The sequence below is a fragment of the Pezoporus flaviventris genome, unplaced genomic scaffold (genome assembly GCF_033815535.1).
Source record: "Pezoporus flaviventris isolate CSIRO_AGI_PZ_B2104156 unplaced genomic scaffold, CSIRO_AGI_Pfla_v1 ptg000037l, whole genome shotgun sequence".
Taxonomy (NCBI): domain Eukaryota; kingdom Metazoa; phylum Chordata; class Aves; order Psittaciformes; family Psittacidae; genus Pezoporus; species Pezoporus flaviventris.
In genome coordinates this window covers 22,003,566-22,026,222 of record NW_026892585.1, presented here as the reverse complement: position 1 = coordinate 22,026,222, position 22,657 = coordinate 22,003,566, and the positions used below count along the sequence as shown (strand labels likewise).

Here is a 22,657-nt window from a genome sequence, read left to right as displayed (position 1 = left end):
TTTGAGGAGCTTGCAGACTGCAAAATGCAGCAGCCTGCTGAGACATGGCAACATCTGTAAGTGTCATCCCCAGCAGCACGAACCCAAATTGTGTAATTTATAATCATTTTTACTATGCATGTGTTGCTGGCATAGAGAATTTAAAAAGACATGAGGTGCAATTTTTATGATTTCTGAACTTGTAGGGAACTTAGTCTATTCTATGCAGCATTAAAACTTTTTTTTTTTTTTTTTTTTACTTTTTGGGCAGTTTCAGATAAAAAAAAGCTGTTCTCATTTTAAAGTGTTTTAGGATGTTTTAGTAGAAAATGCGAGTTATTACTACCAGTATTACTTTGGATACTAGTATCCAGCTCCTGAGCTTTCTTTCTAAATTATGTGCTGCTGCTGTAGCTCTTGCCTCTCTGTACCATTTACTTGGAACTGTGGCAATTTCCCCAGTGTGCTGGAAATTTCAAAATGCCACCATATGTAAGACCAATACATAAGTGATGCTGAGAATTACATAATGATTGTGTGCACTAACAAACATGACGTACTTGGGGTAATTCTCATTTCCTGGAAAATATGTCTGACCAGGAAGTTCTTAGGGTTATTAAAAAAGATTGACCACCATTTCCCACCAGTTAGCTATGTTCAAAATAGCTGTTAGCTGTTCCAAACAGTGCCCAACAGTAGATGCTAAGGGAAAAGTTTGAGAGCAGAAACATGAACTGATAATTCGCCAGAAAACTCTTACCAACCTGTAGCAGCTTGCAAAGAAGGGAATTTGGCTCCAGAAGTAGGGTCATTGTATTCGATAGTCTTCAGTAGATCTCCCTATTGTGGAATTTTACACTTGCTATTTGAATTCTCATGCTTCTGTGATCTCTACTGTTCCCTGACAAGTTTTACAGCGAAGTATGCAAGATGTTTCAGGTTTACCTTTCTTTTTGTGAAACTGATGCACCACCTACAGGCTATTTCCGTGGATTACACTCCAGGTTTATGAATTCTTTGTTTTTTTCCCCCCTTACTCGTAGTATATGGAAACAGTAGCAAATGGCTATCTTGATTACGGAGAAGAGCAGCATAATGTAGACAAGTTGGTCAACATGACATGTAAGTGTTAAATTATAAGGAGGCTTAAAAGGTTTAAAATACTTGAGATGGTCACTACGTAGAATGTTACTAGATTTACTGTAGACATCATCAAACGAGTGAAAACTGAAATTGCTGTGGAAAAGCACATCTTGGTTTTATACATAAGAAGTATTTCTTTAAGAAATTACTGCCTTTTTATGCACTGAAATAACAGTACAATGAGCTGGTCATGGTTCAAAGAATTTATGCAGTGTTTTACTTTATTATCTGATTGGTAAAATGAAAAATATTAAGTGGTAAAACTTCAATTGATGTGACTTCCTTTGTTCCATAGACATTTTCCAAAAGCTTGCTGCTGTTAACAGTCAAAGAGAATGGGTTATAGCAAGCAGAGCACATAAAGTAAGTGTTTCATAAAATTCTAATTATAACAAATTAACTACATAACTGAGTGACTAATGCTTTTCAGACTTGATCTAGGTGAGAGTAAATTTCTTACCTTGTCAAGCTTGTAAAGTCAGATAATCTCAGTTCTATGTTTTACAGAAATATGAGTAGTAATAGTTTCTTGTATGTAAGCTAATTGCCCTGATGTGTGGTTATTGGTTGCTTGAGATAAATATGTCACAAACGTTTGGACTAAACTCCTTCATATAAAAATTAGTACTCATATTTACACTGTCCTGGCTACACGTTACTATGATACAAATAGTTTTATATATTTTAAAAATATAAATACATTTTTATTTTTACATAGATTTCTGCTATGATTTTTCAATTATGAAGTGTTCTGTGTCCAAATGGAATAGTGACAGCCTAGGCATCCCTACACATTACTCTCGGTCTAAGGATCTATACTTAATCATTGCTGATTTGTGGCCAAACTAAGAAACAATAGAGATGAGGATCAGCTAACTAGTGCTTTGTGATTCCGTTATTCTCCAGTAAAACATTGGCAGTTGTGATCAGATAGTACCACAGAACATATTTTTAGAGAATCTAAACAAATATGAAGTTTACTTTGATATGAACCATTGACAGAATATAATGCAGAACCTTAAATTACATACAATATTGTTTAAATATAAGCTAAAAATCAACTTTTTGCTTCAGAAGGCCTTAATTTAGAGTTCCATAGTGTTTTACACAGGAAGAAATTTTTACAATGGCATATTAAGTTGGACAGATGCTTTAGCAGTCAAGAGAGATACTAATTGCATTTGAGAATAAACATCCTTGCTTGTCCTAAGACTGGGTGTATTCCAAGAGTTTAAATGTATATTAAAGTCTACTTTATATGTTCCTAAGATTTTTAGTATATTGTGCAACAATTTGGTATCTTAATTTGACTTTTCAATAAATAGTTATTTGTGTGCTTGAGTCGTAAAAGAAAATAATGTAATTTATTTATCTTGATTCATGTTTCATTTTCCAGACCTTGGTAAATTTGTTATCTGCCAGAGACAACAATGTGCTTTTAGGTGCCCTCCTTGCTCTGACTAGTCTAGCAGAAAGGTAGGTTCAACTCAGTGCTGTAGTTCACAATAAGCATTTTGATGTTATCTCTTGAACAATAGTGAAACTGCTGTTTCTGAGGAAGACTTCTTTTTTTTTTTTTTTTTCCTTCCAAAATGTGGCCTTGTTCTGTGGAGATCTATGACAAGTGCTTAATTTTGTACTAATGTAATAAAAACTAAAGAGAAGTCCTTGCAGCAAATTTCTTGCTCATGTGGAAGACTTTTAAAAGGCTGGAGTCATAGAACCTCTGTTTTCAATCCCTGTGCAGGATTCTGGAATTCTTACTGACTTCCTGAATATAAAAATCTTTTATGCTGACCTTAATACAACAGTGCCTCAGAATAACCAGCAAGAATATTGTTCAATGTAGTAAATAATGAATGCATACACTCAAATCTGTGTATACGTATCCTCTCTTCACTAATGGTTGTTCTTAAATAAAGAGTAGGATTTTTTTTTTCCTGGTGTGGAGGGAAAAAAGTAAAAGGAAAATACAGCATCTTTCATCCTTAACATTTTTATAGAAGAAAAGTTACTGCTTCTGCATTATTGTGCTGCTGACTTCCAGATTTCTACAACAATTTTATCTTTTAAATGAAAAATTATAAGGAAAATTACAAAATTAAAGAGCATACATACAATTCCTTGAGATCAGTAGGAATTTATTTATGAGATTTCACTGGATTTTCTCATTTCCTAAATTTCTTTCATTCTACTACAGTTCATTTTTTTTTTTTGAGTTTAATTTAAATGATGTTATACATTAATTTTTAACTTTCATTCAGCTTTCTTCAAAGAATTAAATGTGTTATATTTGAACTAGGCAGGAAAGTGTTTGGAGTATATTATAAATATTTATGTAAATTTGGTTGATTTAAAAGATTTCTAGTAAGAAACAAATGAAATGAACATTTGTGTCTTTAGTTTTATGCATTCACACTTACTTTTTTGTATTGGGAAAATTGGATATTGTTGCACAGTCACTCTTGACACAGCATATATTTATGCCTTTAAATATTTGTGTGTACAATATGATATTATTACTTGAGAAAAAAATAACTGATCAAATGTATAAGGAGGGATGCTAAAAAGCAATGTGTTTTTTTTTAAATACAATTTCATTTCATATAAATGCCAGGAATAATCACTTTGTAGTCCAGAATGTAGGGAGAAGATAAGTGAGCTCAGCATTGTTGAGAATTTGCTGGTGATACTGCGTGAATACGATTTGCTTTCTAAAAGGTGAGACTTCGCTTGTGGATTAATTGTTTTAAATTTATTTTAACTTTTTCATTTAGGAACATGTTTATTTATAGGAATTATTTAATGTGCCACTTTAATATACTCAAGGTAAAGTTCTGACGTGTGTATTTTGAATCAGGTACTGATACAGCAAAATCTTTTCTAGTAGTTTTGTTACAAGCTGTGTCCCCTCTCTTCACTGATGGCCTACAGTGCAGTGCAAATAATTTGTTGTGTTACCATAAAGTGATAGCAGGTGCTTTGGAGTGGTCACATCTCCTTTTTGCTCCTGGCAGACCTAAGCGATTAGATGGAAATCACACTGAATTCTGACAGCTCCTGGGATGCCCCATATAAACTAGTAAAAAAATTGCAAGACAAATAGCTGTTGCAGTTTATGGCAGAGGCTGGGTCAGACCCCACATCCCTTTAGTCAGAAAATCATAAAGGTTCCTTCAGTTCTTTAGGTAAGACTGCAAGCTGAGCATAGTGTATCTGCATTTCAGTAAGAAACCAAAAGACCCTCAGATTTGATAATACGTCATTTATATATCACATTTAAAACTATTTCTTAAATTTCTGCTTAATCATTTCACACATGTAAATTATTTTACATATGACTAAAGAGAAAGGAATTGAACATAGCAAAAGATTTTATTTAGTTTCTGAGTATGAAATTCTTTAGATTAATGTAAAACGAAAGTTTGCTATAGATTTGGAATTTGAATGTAAACAGGAAATGGATGAAGTTCAATGCTACTTAAGAATAATCTTTAATATGTGAATCTGAATTGTTATGTTTCATCAAACACATGCAGCTTTATTTGCTTCAACTGGAAGTGGAAATCTCTAACCCTATTTCTATGCAAAGTTCACCTTAATTGGGGTGAAGTTAATGAAAATCTTGTATAAAATATTGAAATGATATATCCAATCCCCTTTCTAAACCTAGTATTCAAAACATACTAGAGAAGAATCACAATTATCTGTGGAATTATTCTAATTCCGTAGACAGACTTTACAAGTCAATGCCATCAGTGCTCCTGGTAGCATTAATGCCATTAAGAAGGTGGTACCTCAGATGACTGCAGTCCACCTGGCCACCTCCCATCCTGGCTGTGTATGCTTGGCTGCCTATGCTGATAGCCAAACTCAGTGTAAATATAAATTTATCCCTCCTGAAAGTTGACCTTCTTTTTTATTTTTACAGTGTTTTTACAGTTTACTGTGACTTTAAGCACGTTTCCTTAACTCCTTTGCTTTTTATTATTGTTATTATGGGAGGTCTCTGTTCTTTCTTCAACATTTGCTGTGGGTTTTTTTCCCCTTTGCTAACTGACAATATGAAGTAATGATGGAGTTATTGTTAAAAGTGCTTGATGATTTCTTTTTTTTTAGGCTTACAGCAGAGTTGTTACGTCTCCTCTGTGCAGAGTCACAGGTGAAAGAGCAAATAAGAATGTATGAGGGAGTTCCAGTCTTGCTCAGTTTACTCCATTCTGATCATATCAAACTTCTATGGAGTATAGTTTGGATTCTGGTACAGGTTTGTGAGGATCCTGAGACTAGTGTGGAAATCCGGATTTGGGGTGGAATCAAACAGCTCCTTCATATTTTACAGGGGTAGGTTTTCAGTCCTCAGCATTGTGGCAATTGTATGAGACAGTTTAATATTTTACGATATATTTGACCAAGTGCTGTTTTATCAAGTAGCATCTTTGTGTTGCTCAGCTGTATGTGATGTCTGCAGAAACTATGAAGCTATTTATAACATAATGAATAATTAGTGTTTTTTTTCAGCTATGCGTATTTCATTGTTATCTAAAATGGTTTTAATGTTTTCACTGTATAAACAATGAGTAATGATAAATGTCATTACTGCCTAATTAGATTTCCTATTAATCAGACACCTATTTCATGCGCTAGAATAGTGCATATAATTGATGAATGTGGTAAAGGAACTTTATGTTTAAAGGCTTGTTTGATTTTTCAAAGTGTATTAGCTATTTTAGTGGAAAACCTCTAAATCTTTAGAACTTCAGAAACAGTTAACAAAGGTATGTTAAGTCTTTTTTTTACACTGCAATTTGTTTTGATTTTTTTCTTTCAGGGACAGAAATCTTGTTTCTGATTGCTCTTCAGTTGGAAGTCTATCCAGTGCGAATGCAGCACGGAGAATACAATATTTTCATTTGTCAAATGATTTGAGTCCTGATGAGATGCAAGAAAATACTTTCTCCCTTCAAGCAGGTAGGTTTATATGGCCTAAACCTCTTTCATGTGTGCACAAAGGTATTATAAATATTTCAAATTTGAAATGGTAAGATTTGATACCTGCTTTAGGGAGCAGGAGCACCAAGTCAGCTGTGTTTATTTCCAAATGTGCAATGCCAGCACATGTTTTCAAAAAGCACACTTTTTCTAGAAAGAAGTAAAGGATGAAGTACTAATTACATAAAGATTTCTTTCACCTGTAAACATATCTCAAACATATATATATGTTTTCAATTCTGTAGCCTGAGATAATTTTTATTTCATCATATTTTTGCCTCTATTTAAATTTACTATGTGTCATGGTTCAAAACCAGCTGGTAACTCAGCACCATGAAGCTGCTCACTCACTCCCTCCTTCTGCCTCCCTGGGCAGGGTAAAGAGAATCAAAAGTATGTAAAACCCAGCCCGACCTGAGTAGTGATCTGCCCTTCTGGGTAACTCCCCCCAGTTTATATACTGGTGATGACGTGCTGTGGTATGCAATATCCCTTTGGCTAGTTTGGGTCAGGTGTCCTGTCTCTGCTTCCTCCTGGCTTCTTGTGCCCCTCCTCACTGGCAGAGCATGAGACTGAAAAGTCCTTGGTTGAGGTAAGTGATACCGAGCAACAACTAAAACATCGGTGTGTTGAGGAGGAGAGTGAATGTGCAGCTGGTCGGGCATTTGGCCCTTAGCTAATGTTAACCCACCACACTATCTGAATGTCTGTTTGAATCTGGCCCTAAACGTTATATCTGAATTTTTATTCTAGCCTGTTGTGCAGCAATTACTGAGCTGGTGCTCAATGAGACTAACTCTTACCAGGTTGTACAGGTAAGAAGAAGTTATTCAATTAAGTAAATCATTAGAGCTTATAATTTGACTTAATTGTTTTAATTTGTTGCCATAATTTGATTAACAATATGCATTTGAAAGGTATTGGAAAATATGATTTTCTATAACTTTAGTATCTCTGTTTCTTTATACATTTGCACACAGAGACATAGGCAGAAGACATCAACATATGTATCTAGCTGGAAGAATAAACAGCCTTATTCAGACAAGGTTAATTTTGGCATCTCTTGCCATGCTCTTGCCATATTCAAAATAGGAGTAAATAAGAGTAATAATGGAATTAACTGAGAAATAAAAATTCTGAATTTCATGAAGTTTATTAAAACAAAATCTGTGGAGCTTATATTGGCACATTGTTGTTTCACAATTTGTCTTTTCCTCAGAGTATTTATTTCTGCCATAGCTTCTGCACTCTATCCCCAGGGTTGTGTTTCTAAACCTCATTTAAAATGTAATATTTAAATCAGCTAGAACCTATGGTTCTGCAAACTATTCTGAAAATCCTTGGTGTGTATTCCAGACATAGACAAAGACACACATATATAGGACATTAATATCAGTTCATAGCTGTAGCCAGCTCTCATACTTTAAATGTTGGTGATCAAAGCCTTCAAGTTAGCTTATAACCCAGTTAGAAGTATTCCTAGGGGAATCAAGAGAACAAAAAGCCTTATATATGACCAGGAAAGAAGTTCATATATATCAAAACTGTTGGTTCAGAGGAAAGGAATGGAAGTAAGTCTGGGGAAAATAAAAGGAAGTGTTTTCTGTATATCTTTAGCACTACAATTGCCAATAACCATACTCATTTAGACTTATTTAAACTGGGTAACTTTTGAAAATAATATAACTCCTGGAGGACTTGGGAAGTAAAAAGCTGGTTTTAATACAGTTTTTCTGCATTGCTGTAGCAGTGCATGACAATGGTGGTGTCAGTAAATGTCTTACAAATTGATGTGACAATATGCAGGCTGGAAAAATGTGTTCCAAGCTCAACTTCTCCCACTTATCCTGTTAAAAGACAATGATCTCCCCATTTGTCAAAACACCAGTCAGTGCGCTCCTTTCAGGTCAGGACATAGCTTCAAGCATGTTCATCTCAACTGGAGTTCCACCCTACAACAGTCTCTTTAATTTTAATCCTACTTCTTTCTCTGTGATAATGAAACTTTGAGAGTTCCATGATGAGTGAGATGAAGGAACTCAGGTTAAAAGCAGATAGATGAGGAAGATTTGCACCTCTTTCAGTTATGTGCTGAAAAAGTCAACCAATATGACCTCTAAAGGTTTATCTCATACAGTGGCAAAGTTAGCTTCTGCTGTGTCTGCCCTCTACCTGTTCATCCTGTGTTCTTTTTTCAACTTACAACTTCAGGAGTAGTCTGCAGCAATTCTGGTATCAGGGCAGAATGTGTTTATGACTCAATGGCTCTACTGCACAGCCTGAAATCTTAGTTTAACTCTATCTTCATGGGTTGTTTAAGAAAGCATGTCAGGAACTGCAGCAGAGCCTCTGCAGAGCTGACACATTGTGCTGGTTCCCTTCAACTCAGCTAGAGAGAAGAGTAGTCTTCAACAAGGAGCTTGCCAAGCAACTGGGAGCAATACTATAAATCTGCCAGTGCCCATCTATCAAGCCAACACAGTGGATACATTAATGGGGAAGACACATGGTTACATGAAATTGGAAGCTGAAATACAGGGTGGTTTTCACAAAATCCTACTGAAGGTACAGACATACTCCTCAGGCTATCAGTTCTGGTGTTTCTCCAGTTTCTATTTATTGAGACTGGATTTTTGGTCTCTGGCAATTCAAAATATCCACATGGTGATGGCAGATCTATCTATTGCTGCAATTCCTTCACCTCTAGAGACACAAATATTTCTTCATGATCTGTTTGCAAGCTGTCTTTCCAGTATCAGTTTGAATGTGATGATGACTTAATTCTTATATACATTTAAATCCTTTGAGCTTATAATTTAGGTGTGCTATAGGATGTTGAGAACTTGTCAGTTGGTATTAGCTTCTGATTTATCTGAAGTAACATTGTTTTTCCTTTGTGTGCTATGTATACATACTGACTTTTTTCTGTTTATAGGCAAATGGAATATATACAATAGCAAAGCTGATTTTGCCAAAGAAAGAAAGAAATGCTGAAAACGCGAATTTATTACAGGTAGCTCCCTGTATCCAATTATCATTGCATATTGAAAGCCCCAAACAGTCCCTGAGATTTTTCTTTTATTATTCTAAATTTATTTGAAAGTGCAGTAAAAAAAATAATCTTACTTAAAGGGTGGAAAAAATCCCAACAAAACAAAACCTGGAATAACAAATGTCCCAGGTTAAATAGTGACTCAATTTCTGGTGCTGCGTTCTGATCTACTTTGTTTCTGGCACTTCATATAGTGTAAAGGAAAATGAGTATTTTCCTTGTGATAGCCTTCCCACCATTTTTTCAGGCTGTACAGCATCAGAATTTCTTTTTAGTGTCTTGGTCTTCATTGAAAATCACTGTAGGTTTGACACTATACTAATATCTATTTCTTTCTGAAGAATCTTGCTGTTAAATAAAATACATGAAAACATCACATGAAGTAGAGCAAATTTAAATGTAGGATAAATACAGAGCTAATAAGTATGAGAATGGTTTTTGGGATTGCATAGCAATACCTTCATAAATGTACTGGTTTGTGTCAACTTAGGCTAAAGGTTATCAGTGGTAATTATCTGATAGCTCTTTTCCACCACCTGTGAAATTATGTTGGTGTCTAAGCTGTAGGAAAGTAGTGGTCTAGGGTTCCAGGTTGAGCACAACTGCTGCTGCTCCAGTTGCCCTTCTCTGGGCAAGTGTGAGGTCCTTAGCACAGATGAATGCAGTCAGGTCCCTGTTTCTCACCTGCTCTTTGTTCAGGTGTAGCCCTAAACTAACAGGGCTAAATAGCTACTCACCTATTTTATCAGGTAGACATACCTGGATTGCAAGAAAAGGCATTTCCACAAACAGAAAAATAACTCATTGTAGTGACATCTTTCTCTTTCCAGTTCTAGATTAGGGTTGGAGTGCAGGTTCAGTGCAGCAGGTACCTTTCTTCTGCAGTGAGGTTTGATAGTGCATTTCAGTTAAATCAGCTTAAGGATGAGATGAATAAAAATCTCCTTAGATGCTAAGTGAAACTAACATGGAGTCTAATAAACTGGAGCATATGCTCATTACAGTTGCCTCATACAACTGCAAGGAGCTTAATTGTGCCTGCCGTGGTTTAGATTCCAACAGGATGTGTTGGAATTAAATCACAAAAGATAATAAGCAACTGTAGTTGTCTTAAATATTAAGCTGCGTGAATTAATAGTGGACTCAAAGGTCACATATGAAAACAAAATCTGTTTCAGGCAAACAATAAGAAATGTATTTTTTCACAAAAGCTTGTTCAGATTCTCACCCTGTTATCTGTATTGCCTTAATCATTGTTACTGCTGTGCAGTACAGCTGCAGCTATTGGAATACTCTTTTTTGAATTTCATAGGTATTTTTCTTAGAATTCTTGCAGTGCCAGTGTGGTTTCTTTACTGCTCCACTGTTTGTGTTTTCAATGATTAAATTTTCAGCTTCTTTCTGCCATAATTCCTTAGTGATCTTACTTCACTATTTTAAGGGTAACTGTGATATCAGTCATTTGTCCTGCATATGTACCATATATAAAAATCCTTATGCCTTAACTGAAGCAAATTAACAAATGTTAATTATAAATCTAGTACACACACAGTACTAGAATGTTAACACCATATACAGAATGTTAATTATAAATCATACGCTACTAGTGTGAGAAAGATGAATATTAATCACTGTTTAAAATATCAATTTCATTTTTAATTTTTTTATCATTTCCCTTCACTGATGGGCTTTCTACAGTAAGATCTATGTGTAGTCTCTAAAATGAAAGACTTTCAGGGTAGCAGCTATGGCCCAGATAGTCTGGTTTATTTTGTACAGCTAAGTTGTGGATGTGAGGCTCAGTGGAATGTTAGACATCATAACATCCCAGTCTTCTCTTGTGATGGGGGAATATACTTTGGATTAAAAAAGAAACATTGCCTGTAAAAGAGACAGCTTTGTAGCAGCATTAACATACATTCCTTTTCTGTAAAATTTTAGGTATCTGGCTTCCTTCATCAGTAGCATTTGGACTTTATTTCCTTCATCTAATGCATTTTCTATATATTGAATTTTTTTTTTTTTTTTTTAACATGGGGATTAATTCTGCAGTTAGCACTAAGACACGGTTACCGTTGCTAAAATAGGGGTTATCACACTGGACTGTAGCAGTGTTTTAGTCACTGATGCAATAAAGTAATTCTAAACTATACTAGAGGCGTTTACTATTTGCATTGTTTCAGGTATCAATACCTTATTTCACTTTGGCTTACTTTATACCATCATCTTTGTTTGGTCAGCCATACATGTGCCATACTCTTGACTCTTGGTAAACAGGGTTAAAGATGAGTTGTGTAAAAGCATACTTACTTTACAAATAAAAAAAGATGACTAAGGCTTAAATGTTCCTCAGCCTGTTCTATAGCTTTAGTCACCCACTTTTTTCTCCCCTCTCCCCTCTCCCCCTTTTTTTTTTTTTTTCCTGCTAAATGGCTCTGCCTACTTTTAAATTACAGGAAAAACTTAATACATTTTTACTCTCTTCATTATCAGGTTAGTATCATAATCTGTCTAGTCATTTAAGTACAAAGTTTACCACCATGTGACGTCAAGAGGAATCCTTGACATTTATCAATGGCTTTTCCAATTATGTATAAATTTCTCATTAATTGAAGTATTTTCCTGCTGTAGTGTTACGCTTTCAGAGCCCTGAGATTTCTCTTCAGTATGGAAAGAAATCGGCATATCTTTAAAAGGTATGTTAACAAAATGTTTTGTGAAGCTCCTTTTAAGATAATTGTTTGAAAGTTGTAAATCCAATCAGAAAGACAAGTTTTTAAAATGTTATTTATTTTCAACCAGAAGAAATAGTAGAAATAGGGCAAATTCTGTCCTGCACAGAGTTTCAGTTCACCATTCCTGCATTTTATCAGTGAAAGCTACAAGATATAGATGCTCAGTGAGGGGACTTCTATTGTATGCATACCCGAGAACCTAGCTCTTTAGGGGTTCCTATGCATTACAAGAAGGAACTCAGAAAAACTGACAGCAAGTATAACATAATATACTAGAAGAAAAAAAAACAAAACAACACAAAAATTACTGGAAACTTGGGAGTTGGATTGACTTTAAAAAGGTTTACATTTGTTTGGACATCTGGCATACAAATATCCAAACAATGGAGACTGAAGTCTGACTTTTGATAGGTCCTTTAACTTCTGTGTATGTAATCATAGAATCACAAAATGTTTTGGTTTGGAAGGGCAGAGACACCTTCCACTGGACCTGGTTGCTCTGCATAGGTAACCATAACCTTCAAACTTTTTTTTCCTTAGAATACCATCATTCCTATGTAATGTTAGAGGATTAATATCTGGATAGATCAGTAAAAATAAAGTGCATTATTTATCACGTTCTAAAGTAAGTTGAAATAATAAACACTGAAAAGTCTATGCTATACATTAATAGCCACTATACACTGTTTCTAAAGTAAATTAAAATGTAAATCTTTGTAGACTTTTCCCTACTGACTTGTTTGAAATCTTCATTGATATTGGACATTATGTGCGTGATATCAGTGCTTATGAAGAGTTGGTATCAAAGCTAAATTTATTAAAGGTAAGTAAAAACCTCTGTAAAAAGCTATATTCTTTGCACTTTCTTAGCACAAGAAAGGCATGACATTCTTCTATTTATTTACTTGTAATTTAATTTGTAACCAGGAAGATGAATTCAAGCAAATTGCTGAAAGTATTGAGAGCATGAATCAGAATAAGGCACCTACAAAACATATAGGCAATTATGCAGTTTTAGAGCACCTTGGCTGTGGAGCTTTTGGAAGCGTATATAAGGTAAACTTATCTTTTGGTATTAATTTACAGGTTTGAGGGGAGGAGTGGGTCTAATACTTCTTTTAGGCAATACTGTTGTTCTGGTTTCAGCTGGGATAGAGTTAATTTTCTTTCCAGAAGCTGGTGCAGAGCTGTGTTTTGGCTTTAGTCTGGGAGCAATGCTGATAACACACTGATGTTTTAGTTGCTGCCCAGTCGCACTTACCCCAATCATGGACTTTTCAGTCTCATGTTCTGCCAGTGAGGAGGGGCACAAGAAGCCAGGAGGAAGCAGAGACAGGACACCTGACCCAAACTAGCCAAAGGGGTATTCCATATCACAGCACGTTATGCCTGGTATATAAACTGGGGGGAGTTACCCGAAAGGAACAGACCACTTCTCGGGTTGGGCTGGGTGTTTGTCAGCAGGTGGTGAGAAATTGTTTCATGCATCACTGATGTTTACTTCTTTTTTCTTCTCCTTTCCCCTCTTAGTTTTATATTCTCTCTCCTTGTTATTTCTCTTATCATTATTATTATTAATAGTATTATGTTCTACCTTAGTTACTGGACTGTCCTTTTCTCAACCTGTGGGGTTTACACTCTTTCGATTCTCCTCTCCATCCTGGCTGGAGGGGAGAAGTAGGGGGTGAGCAAATGGCTGCATGGTGCTTTGTTACTGGCTGGGCTTAAGCCGTGACAGCCATCCTTTGAATTTCAGTAGGGGAATGCAGATGCAAAGATGCCTTTGTGGATCTGCTGTTAGTATTTGCTGTAATTTTTTTTTGCCCCCTCTTGTATTTGTAAGATTGACCAATGTATCTCTTAGGTTTCTTACTTTCTCTTAATTCCTTTCTACAAACAGAATTTCTGTCTATTGCAGAGGTAAATAATCTGTGTAAAATTATAGAAATTCAAGCATGTTTTATCTGAAAGGCAATACTGGCCACAGATAATGTTACCTCAAACACAAAGTGTACTGCTTACCTGTACTGTAGGACTCAGTTCATATAGCTAATCACATCATGTACAGAAAAAGCCAGGATTGTAACTTTTGTGAGTCAGGTTTGGCCTCTAATAACTGATCTGGTAGCCATAATAATATCCTTTCTATCTCCACCCTATATTAACTTTACAAGGGTTTTGATTTTTTCACAGGTTAGAAAGTGTAATGGACAAAATCTCCTAGCAATGAAGGAAGTCAATTTACACAGTCCAGCATTTGGAAAGGACAAAAAAACCAGAGACAGCAGTGTAAAGAACATTGTCTCTGAATTAACCATCATCAAAGAGCAGGTATGTCTCATGAACTCTAGTTTCATGTGTGAGCATTGTTGTTAGCATTATTAACTGTGAATTCTTATATGAAAAGCTGCCTGGCAGAAAAGACCCTGGGGGTGTTGTCTGACCATTGGCTGACTCAGCTTGTGCCCAGGCAGCCAAGGCAGCCAACAGCATCCTGGTCTGTATCAGCAATAGCGTGGCAGCAGGGCCAGGGCAGTGATCATCCCCCTGTACTGGGCACTATTGAGGCCGCACCTCAAATCCTGTGTTGAGTTCTGGGCCTCTCATTGCAAGAAAGACATTGAGGTGCTGAAGAGAGTCCAGAGAAGGGCAATGGAGCTGGTGAAGGGCCTGGAGCACAAGTGTGATGAGGAATAGCTGAGGCAACTACGGGTGTTTAATCTGGAGAAAGGAAGGCTCAGGGGAGACTGTTTCACTCCCTACAACTGCCTGAAAGGAGGTTGTAGTGAGGTGGGTGTTGATCTCTTCTCCCAAGTAAGAAGCGACAGGACAAGAGGTAACAGCCTCAAGTTGTGCCAGGAAGGGCTCAGGTTGGATATTAGGAAATATTTCTTCACCAAAAGGACTGTCAAGCACTTGAACAGTGCCCAAGAAAGTTGAGTCACCATCCCTAGAGGTATTTAAGAGACCTGTAGGTGTGGTGCTCAGGGACATATTTTAGTGGGACTTGTCAGTGCTAGGTTAATGGTTGGACTTGATGATCTTAAAAGGTCTTTTCCAACATAGTTGATTCTATGATTCTATATTGCAGTGCTTCCAGCTGCTGTTACTATTTTTGTCTGACCACTGCAATATTGGCCCCTTTTACCTGAATGCTGTCAATTTGAAAACCTTCTTACTGCAGCATTAGCAGCAGAACAGATGCCTGTTAGTAAAGATTCTTACTTCCTGTGTTGGTGGTATTTGAACTTTTCAGGGATTCTTTAAATTAAGATTGTGATAGAAAACGGATGAGTCTTTGTTCCATTTAATAAATTCTGGGGCTTAAAATACAAGGAGAAGATGGGATTTTTTGTAATTGAAAATTAAACCCCCAGAGTGATCATTAGTGTTCTTAGGCTAAGAAAACCAATACTTTGATGCAGGTGTCATTGCAAACTCAAACTTCATTTACTCTTTCAATTATTAAGGGAAGAGTGGATAGGAATCATGCTGTATTTTCCTCCTGGTTGTTCTTGTAATGTGCAATGCTTCTCTGTTTGGGATAATAATGAAGGTTTACTGCACTGCAGTTCATAGAAAAGTTTCTGGAATCCTTCATTCCAGTATGCAGCTAACCATTATGAATACTGTGCCATCAGTTTAATCATTCTAAACATCTACATTTCTTTCCTCATTGTAGCTTTATCATCCAAATGTTGTACGGTACTATAGAACGTTCTTGGAAAGTAAGTATAAATGCAGAGAATTACCACAGTATACATAATGAAGAAATAGAAATATAAAATGAAAACGCAACTTGAAAGGAATGTGTCAAATTTCAGCAATAAATGATAAAACTTTCTTCAAGAACTGCTACAGTTCAGACAGGCTTATATTCCTTTAAAACTGAAAAAGTTATGAGACATTACTAGTAAAACTAGATGCAATATAAACATGTAGAAAGCATCATTCTCATCTGATAAAGATCCAAAATTTACACCTGGACTGCTATGTAGGGAGAAAAGCTATAGTGACTAGTTGAATGATATAGATTGCTCAGATTCTTTTGTATAAAGACTTAGCTACATACATGTGCCCACTGAGTGATTTTCATGGAGTGAATTCCTTATAGTTGCTGTGATATAAACTGAGGGAAAAAAAAGAATAACAAGGAATAGAACTGTGATTAAATATATTTGCACAAGTTCTTTTTTAAAAGTAAAAAGAGCTTTTAAAATATATTTAAACCTCAAATATTCTATTGTCAAATGCCTTCTCTATAAATATAATCTATTAATTCATTTTCTTTTATGTAGATGACAAGTTGTACATAGTCATGGAGCTCATAGAGGGAGTGCCATTGGGAGAGCATTTTCACTCTTTGAAAGAAAAGCAACAACACTTTACAGAAGACAGAATATGGCGTATATTTATCCAAGTAAGTGCCTCCATTCTTTTTGTTATCAGGACTTTTTTGCATGAAATTAGTAGCACCATTTATATTTGTTAGGCTAATAACTGACAAAACAATGTTTATTATATCAGGCACTAATATCAGATTTTAATTTAATTTAATGTGCCTTTATCTAGGTTGCAGTTAAGAATATTAATGAGGCCCTTTCTGTTTGTTTTTAAGCTTTGTCTAGCTCTTCGTTATTTGCATAAAGAGAAAAGGATTGTTCATCGAGATCTCACTCCAAACAATGTCATGCTGGGGGATAAAGACAAAGTTACAATTAGTAAGTAGAGCTATTTACTTAAAGAGAATTTCCCGTGATGTGTGTGAGTAGAATTTCTTCACTGAAACTCTCAGAGGTTTTCAGATTTCCAGGCATTGGTCGCCATACTTGGAAGCCAGTAAATTATTGCATTATTATACTGTTGTATAATTGCTAATGAAAATTTTGTGATCATTGTCACCAGGTGTCATCAGCCACAACTATATTTATTACAGACGTGTGTCAAATAAGACAGAGATGATTTAGCCCTAAAAAAATAGACTATAGTTATGCTTCAAGGCCTGTTTTTATTTAAATCATCAAGAATATCTAGATAATCAACTTCAGATAACAAGTCCTAGTGAACATACTAAAATATAACAACCATCTGTTCTATTCTAGTTGTACCATGAAATTGTTTAATATCCATCAGTTGTCCCCAGTGATCAGCTGCAATAAGGTGCTATTTGTCTAAGCTTGTGGTCGTGAATATTCTTGATGTATGCTTCTAGAACCTCCACAGTGTGGAGGAAGGACCCTAGGCAGGTCTCAGGATAGGCTTTGAAAGCAGTATATGTGTGAACAGTACAAAATATGACAAAGTTTTACTCTTTGAGTGAAACAATGCAACTTGGTACACACAGCAAGCCCTACAGCCACTTCAGATACTATAGTTTTTAAAGTTCTCAAAGCACTACTGCATGCTTTCTTACTGCTCATGACACAGAACTAAATAAACAGTTTGAATACTGCTGAATTGTCGTGAGAAGTCTTTATGCAGAAATCAATCTCTATTCTTTAAAAATAACAGGGAAGTATAGTCATATACACACACCCAACCAAAAAGCCATTGGCTAAAATAGGCAAATATATTTAGCAACTGTTGTCTTATTGTAAGTATTTATAGCTGATGATACACATACAAATTCATTTGTTATTAAACCGTATGTGCTAAAAACCTCTGATTCTTAGTGATAACACAGTTTTGAAAGTAGGTCATTTAATGGAGCACTTGTCCCTGAGTAATAGGATATTATTTAAAGGAAAATATCAAATTTTGTATGTGTATCATATTTTGTATTTTGTATCAACAAACTGCCACTGAGGGGCACTCTTGTCCTGATTTAACACCTTAACATTGTCTCTGGTCCGGTCTATGTGTAAAGACGTGTAAATGTACTTTCAAATGTAAGCTCAAAATAGCCAATGAAAAGCATTTATATTTCTGTCAAAGATTTACAGAAGTTGATGAAACTGGAAGAACTGAAGCTTATTTTGATAATTTTGACAGTGATAGATTTAAAACTGTTGCAATATTTAAACAGTTTATTTAGTACTTTATTTATTACCAGCATACATTGATAATTATATTCCACAGTATTTGAGAATTTCAGATGGTTCTAGATGAAAGTTAATATAAAATGTAAGATGATGCTGGAAGCGTATGCTCAAATATTGAGAAATCTTAAGTCTGCCTCTGCAGTGAGTTTAGCCTGTCAGCTTTTATAAAAGGAGAAGGTCTGCTCTAAAATATACTCAGAACTGTAGGTCTGTGTTTGCAAGCTTCACAGTCATTCTAAAGAGAAACCAACTTCAATTTTCTGGTCTTTCAGTTTCAGTACTGTCCAAAAATTGTCTTGATCTAATTGGAGTAATAGGACTATTTATGAAATAGTGTTGTGCAGCTGTGTAATTAAAATATGGCCTCTGATGGTCCGAATTATTTTGCTTTATAGCAGAAGCTTGTATATCTTATAATACTGCTCTTCTTTTTTCTTTCCTCAAGCCGTGCTTCTGGAAGTGGTAACTCTTGTTAATCTTTTGCTATGAAAATCTGCAGGCTGAATAATATAACAAAGGCAGCTTATTGCTCTGTAACAAACATTCTTCAAATGTTTTATTTAGAGAGGTGCCTTAGTTTTAGACTCTCATTGTAGATTTTGATTAAAAAAATAAAATGAGCAATAGACTGGAGCAAAGTGCTTCTATAGGTTAAGGTTCATTCCGTTCTGTGTATGGCTTTGCAGCGGCCCCAAAAATGAACTGCTTTAAGAAATTTCTGGGACTCACAGGTAGGCATTTCTCGCTGTGTAAGAACTGGGCCACTCACATTCCAAATCTCGTGAAGACCTCATACATTTTCTGAGTTTATATTGGTTGAAAAGGAAAGGAGTGCACAATGTAGGAGACATTCCCACCTTGCTGTCAGCACAGAAAAAAATAAACCTGCTGAAGGATGATGGTTATTTGTTCTGAATTCATGGAGAGATGTTCTACACATGGCTTCTGTAGAACAATTCCAGCAGAACTTGGTAGGCAGGGACCTATGGTGAAAGGTAGCTGAAAACTAGTATTCATATAGGCAAAAAGCCTGCAGCTGGCTTGGCACAATGTAAGATTAAGCTATGAGGGGCCTTTTCTAGTGGTAGTCTCTGATATAATCTTTATAGGTTTGACTGAAGAAAAAATATATGAGGTAATAGTGGGAAGAATTTTTGTATCTGTATAGTCACACTGTTACTTTCTTTTTCTTATGTATTGTGTGTGATCAGATGCTATCCTTATCCAGGTTTTTGATTATGGTTTTGTTTTTAAAAGTAGGCAAGACGCAAGTGGAAGTCCTAAGCCCAGCAGGTACTTTGTTCTACTGTGAAGATTGTATAACTTCCTTTGCATTTCCCATGACATCTTTTAAACCTGCCAATTACATCTGAATTATCCCAATCTTTTTCAGGCTCTTTTAAGCTGTGTGTTGTTGCAAATGGAAACAGACATTTACAATCTGATCCTAGCCAAGCCAGTGGTGATACAAGATCTCTTTCTAGCTGCAGAGAACTTTAAGCATGCTGTTGTTATGTGTTCTCTGGAACCCTACTCATCTGTTCTGTTTCATCTCTGACATAAATTTGATAGGAAGTGGGCCATAACAACCATCCCTTATGTTGGTACAGCATTTAATCGTAATTGGTTGAGCTACAAAAGCTGTGAAAACATAAGTATTAAATCACCTAACCTGCAATTTTGTAAAACTTGTCATTCTAAATTGGTAGAAACGTGTTACAAAACTGTACATCTCTGGTCAGGCTAAATGTCTGATTTATCATTTCTGACACACACACACACACACACACACACACACAAAATAGTATTTTAGGCACAGCCTGAAGGAAAGTTGTTTTGTTTAGGGTTTCAGAGATTCATTGAATCCATACTATCTGTGGCTGTCAGTTTAATCTGACCAGCCTTTTCATAGTAGACATTGAGAAGTTACAGTTTTCTGAACTGGAAATGCACATGTACTTTCATCATAGCTGTATTTTACTGCAGATGAATTTTGTTTCTAGTACAGCATTATTTCTGTCTAGAGCTCCATAGCTGCATCTTTTTGTTGGACAGAACAGCAGAGTGTAGATAACCACTTTTCCTCAGTGTCATCTAGCTGCGACAAAATTTAAATCTTTAGGGCCGTGTGGAATCACTCTGACACCTTTCAGCTCTAATATCAAGGAGAATTGTGAAGGGTTCCATACGCTCTTTTGGATGGCTTGCTCTGTTTAATATTTATAATTGTAATGATACAACAGTAGCAAAGAGGATATGTATGGAACCGAAACCCAGGACTGTGTAGAAGCGGAATAATAGTTTTGAGAAAACTCAGCTCTCTGATATTCTTCTAATCATAGCCAGCAAGCATGAAGTGTCAGAATGGTGAAGTGAATGAGACTTGGAAAGTTCAAGGAGTTGTTGGGTGCTTGAAGAAAGCTACCTGTTAACTTTGTAACTGAGAATACTTGTTTGCTGGGTACACTTTTTAAAAGACCTATTGGCTCTTGATTCTGTGCCATGGCCAAAGAAGCAGTGGCCATGAGGTAAAGTTTAACTAGTGTCTATTGTGTGTTAGTCACTAATTTCCTGAGTCACTTGGATCAGTGTTATTTTTTTTTTTTTTTACAGATTATATGGCTCATCTAACTCTTTTTCATTATGAGAATTGCTATCCAAGGAAATGCTTCTAGTACTTAATTTTCAAAGCTTCCATAATAGGCTCAGTGGAATTTTCCACTTGTTTACATTCACATTGTAAATCAATCATTCTGGACTCTATTGGTGGATTAATAGCACAATTGCATTTCTACAAATCTCAGTTCAGATGTGGATCTAGTTCAGAAGTTGCTAGTTCTTAGTGCAGAAGTTACAAGCTTCACAAAACTGACAGATAGTAGACTGAGTTTACAAAGCACTGATATTAGCACACAGAAAGGAGTATGGTAGAATAGCTACATGGTGCATTTGCGAATGATAAGAAATTAATTCTGTTCCCATTCTATTAATGGAAAAGAATAGGATAAGTATGTCCTACTGTTGGTGAAATTGTAAATTATCTTGATCTTAGGATATGCTTTTATAGAAAAAAAGATTAAAGTTCTATTTTAATCTTTCAGATCACTGTAACTTAGTAAGTTGCTGACAAACTTCCTTGATTACGGTTGCAAACTTGTGGAAGAGAAGCAAAATGATTTTTTCTTACTATGAGCCTATCAGGGTAAAAGGAAAATCTGTTCAGTTGGGACACCAAAAATCTGATCTGAGTAGGTCTGAAGTTCATGTGTGTGGTGAATTTGATATTCCACTCAGGCTCCTTTATTGCTTTGATTTTGGTATTCATGTGCACATTTGATGTTAGGAAAAAATAATGGCATTTTCAAACAGGGCTGAAATATAAATTGAGGGAATGAGATCAGTGCTGTTAAGATGCAGTACCTGTAAAATCTCTTGGTTTTACTGTAGAAGATCAACCTACTAGGTGAAATCTTTGGGAAATAAAATGGCAAATGAAAAAACAGATTGTGTCAAAAAAGAGAAAAAAATCTATTGCAGGTACCTAAAATACTCATTTTAAGAAACTGCAAAGATTTAGAAGGTTTTTGTGATTCAGAGATGAAAGTTGAATATATCATTCTGTAGCAGGTTAGGATACTAGTCAATTCAGCCTACATTATTTTCATACTTCTTTCTTCCCTTCATGCTCTCTCCCCTGGCATGTAATGTTTTCTGAAATAATTGTACTTCATTATCACTTACCCTGAACAAATTGTATGTAAGTGTGAAAACGAGTGAAGAAGGGTGTTTCAGAATCTAGAGGATTATAACTTCACCAGTTAGTGCAATTTTTTAATTCCTATTTGAGGATCATCTTGCAGGATTGTTTGACTATTTTTTGATGAATTAAAAAAAAAACAACCAAGCAAAAAAACTAACGACAACAACAACAAAATTCAAATCAAACCCCCAAATGTTTGGTTTTCTAGGTTCCTGATATACAGAGGAAAAAACCCTCAAGGCTTAATGTTTACAATCACAGTGCAAAATCTAGTCAAATATAATAATGCTGTAGGAGATATGACTATTAGTAATGAATTACTGTCAAAATTGCATGTCTAGTCATAGATTATAAAGATCCCTGTAATGATGAAAGTTTGTTAGTTTTTTGTTGTCTTTGAACAGACTTAAAAATGGTGGATACATCTTTCCATTGCTGCTATTAAAGTGCCAAGACTGCTTCCACATGGTTTTATTTCATCTGTGCTACAAAATAAGCAGTGTTTTTTATTTTTGTTTGTCTGCTTGTTTTTTTTTTTTTTTTTGGTTCCCAAAGGAGTGATTTTGACTTTTCAGGAAGGTGGGACGACCTAACAGTCAAAATGGGGGTGTTTGTTATTTTGGGGGGATGAGGGAGTTGCCTTCTTAATGCCAGTTTTATTCCTGCATTGCAAGAATAGAGAGGGTGACAAGTGGTAGACAATTCAATGATTTTAGGACTGCAGTATCTGGTCTTGGACTAGATAAAAGCAGTGTGAAGCTAGCCTAGAAAAAGGGCTGAGCTAGACTCATCAAGATACAAGTGCCAGATGAGCTGGTTTCCTTTCCAAAAACAGTTCAAGAGAGGGGTAGGACTCATCTTTTTTATGGCAGTTACTAGCACATCTTTCTCATAGAATCTTGCTCTGGATCACTAGAATGGGTTTATAATTTTCTCTTTGAATGAACTGATTCAG

General features: G+C 35.6%; 1 protein-coding gene across 10 annotated transcripts in view; it reads left to right on the top strand.

Moving 5' to 3' along the window:
- Positions 1–22,657, top strand: part of NEK10 (NIMA related kinase 10) — a 113,464-nt gene that overhangs the window by 14,919 nt on the left and 75,888 nt on the right. For 9 of the 10 annotated variants that reach the window (XR_009745411.1, XR_009745410.1, XR_009745412.1 and 6 more), the window contains 15 exons: positions 1,023–1,101; positions 1,418–1,485; positions 2,519–2,598; positions 3,757–3,843; positions 5,242–5,466; positions 5,954–6,093; positions 6,868–6,929; positions 9,050–9,127; positions 11,798–11,862; positions 12,622–12,724; positions 12,829–12,957; positions 14,095–14,232; positions 15,584–15,629; positions 16,200–16,321; positions 16,520–16,622. Coding sequence is in view for 7 of the 10 variants with exons in the window: in XM_061464986.1 (XP_061320970.1) it covers positions 1,023–1,101; positions 1,418–1,485; positions 2,519–2,598; positions 3,757–3,843; positions 5,242–5,466; positions 5,954–6,093; positions 6,868–6,929; positions 9,050–9,127; positions 11,798–11,862; positions 12,622–12,724; positions 12,829–12,957; positions 14,095–14,232; positions 15,584–15,629; positions 16,200–16,321; positions 16,520–16,622 (1,525 nt within the window). In the remaining 3 variants the exon portion in view is untranslated. The remainder of the gene's footprint in view (positions 1–1,022; positions 1,102–1,417; positions 1,486–2,518; positions 2,599–3,756; positions 3,844–5,241; positions 5,467–5,953; positions 6,094–6,867; positions 6,930–9,049; positions 9,128–11,797; positions 11,863–12,621; positions 12,725–12,828; positions 12,958–14,094; positions 14,233–15,583; positions 15,630–16,199; positions 16,322–16,519; positions 16,623–22,657) is intronic. The other variant, XM_061464983.1, reaches the window with a different exon arrangement.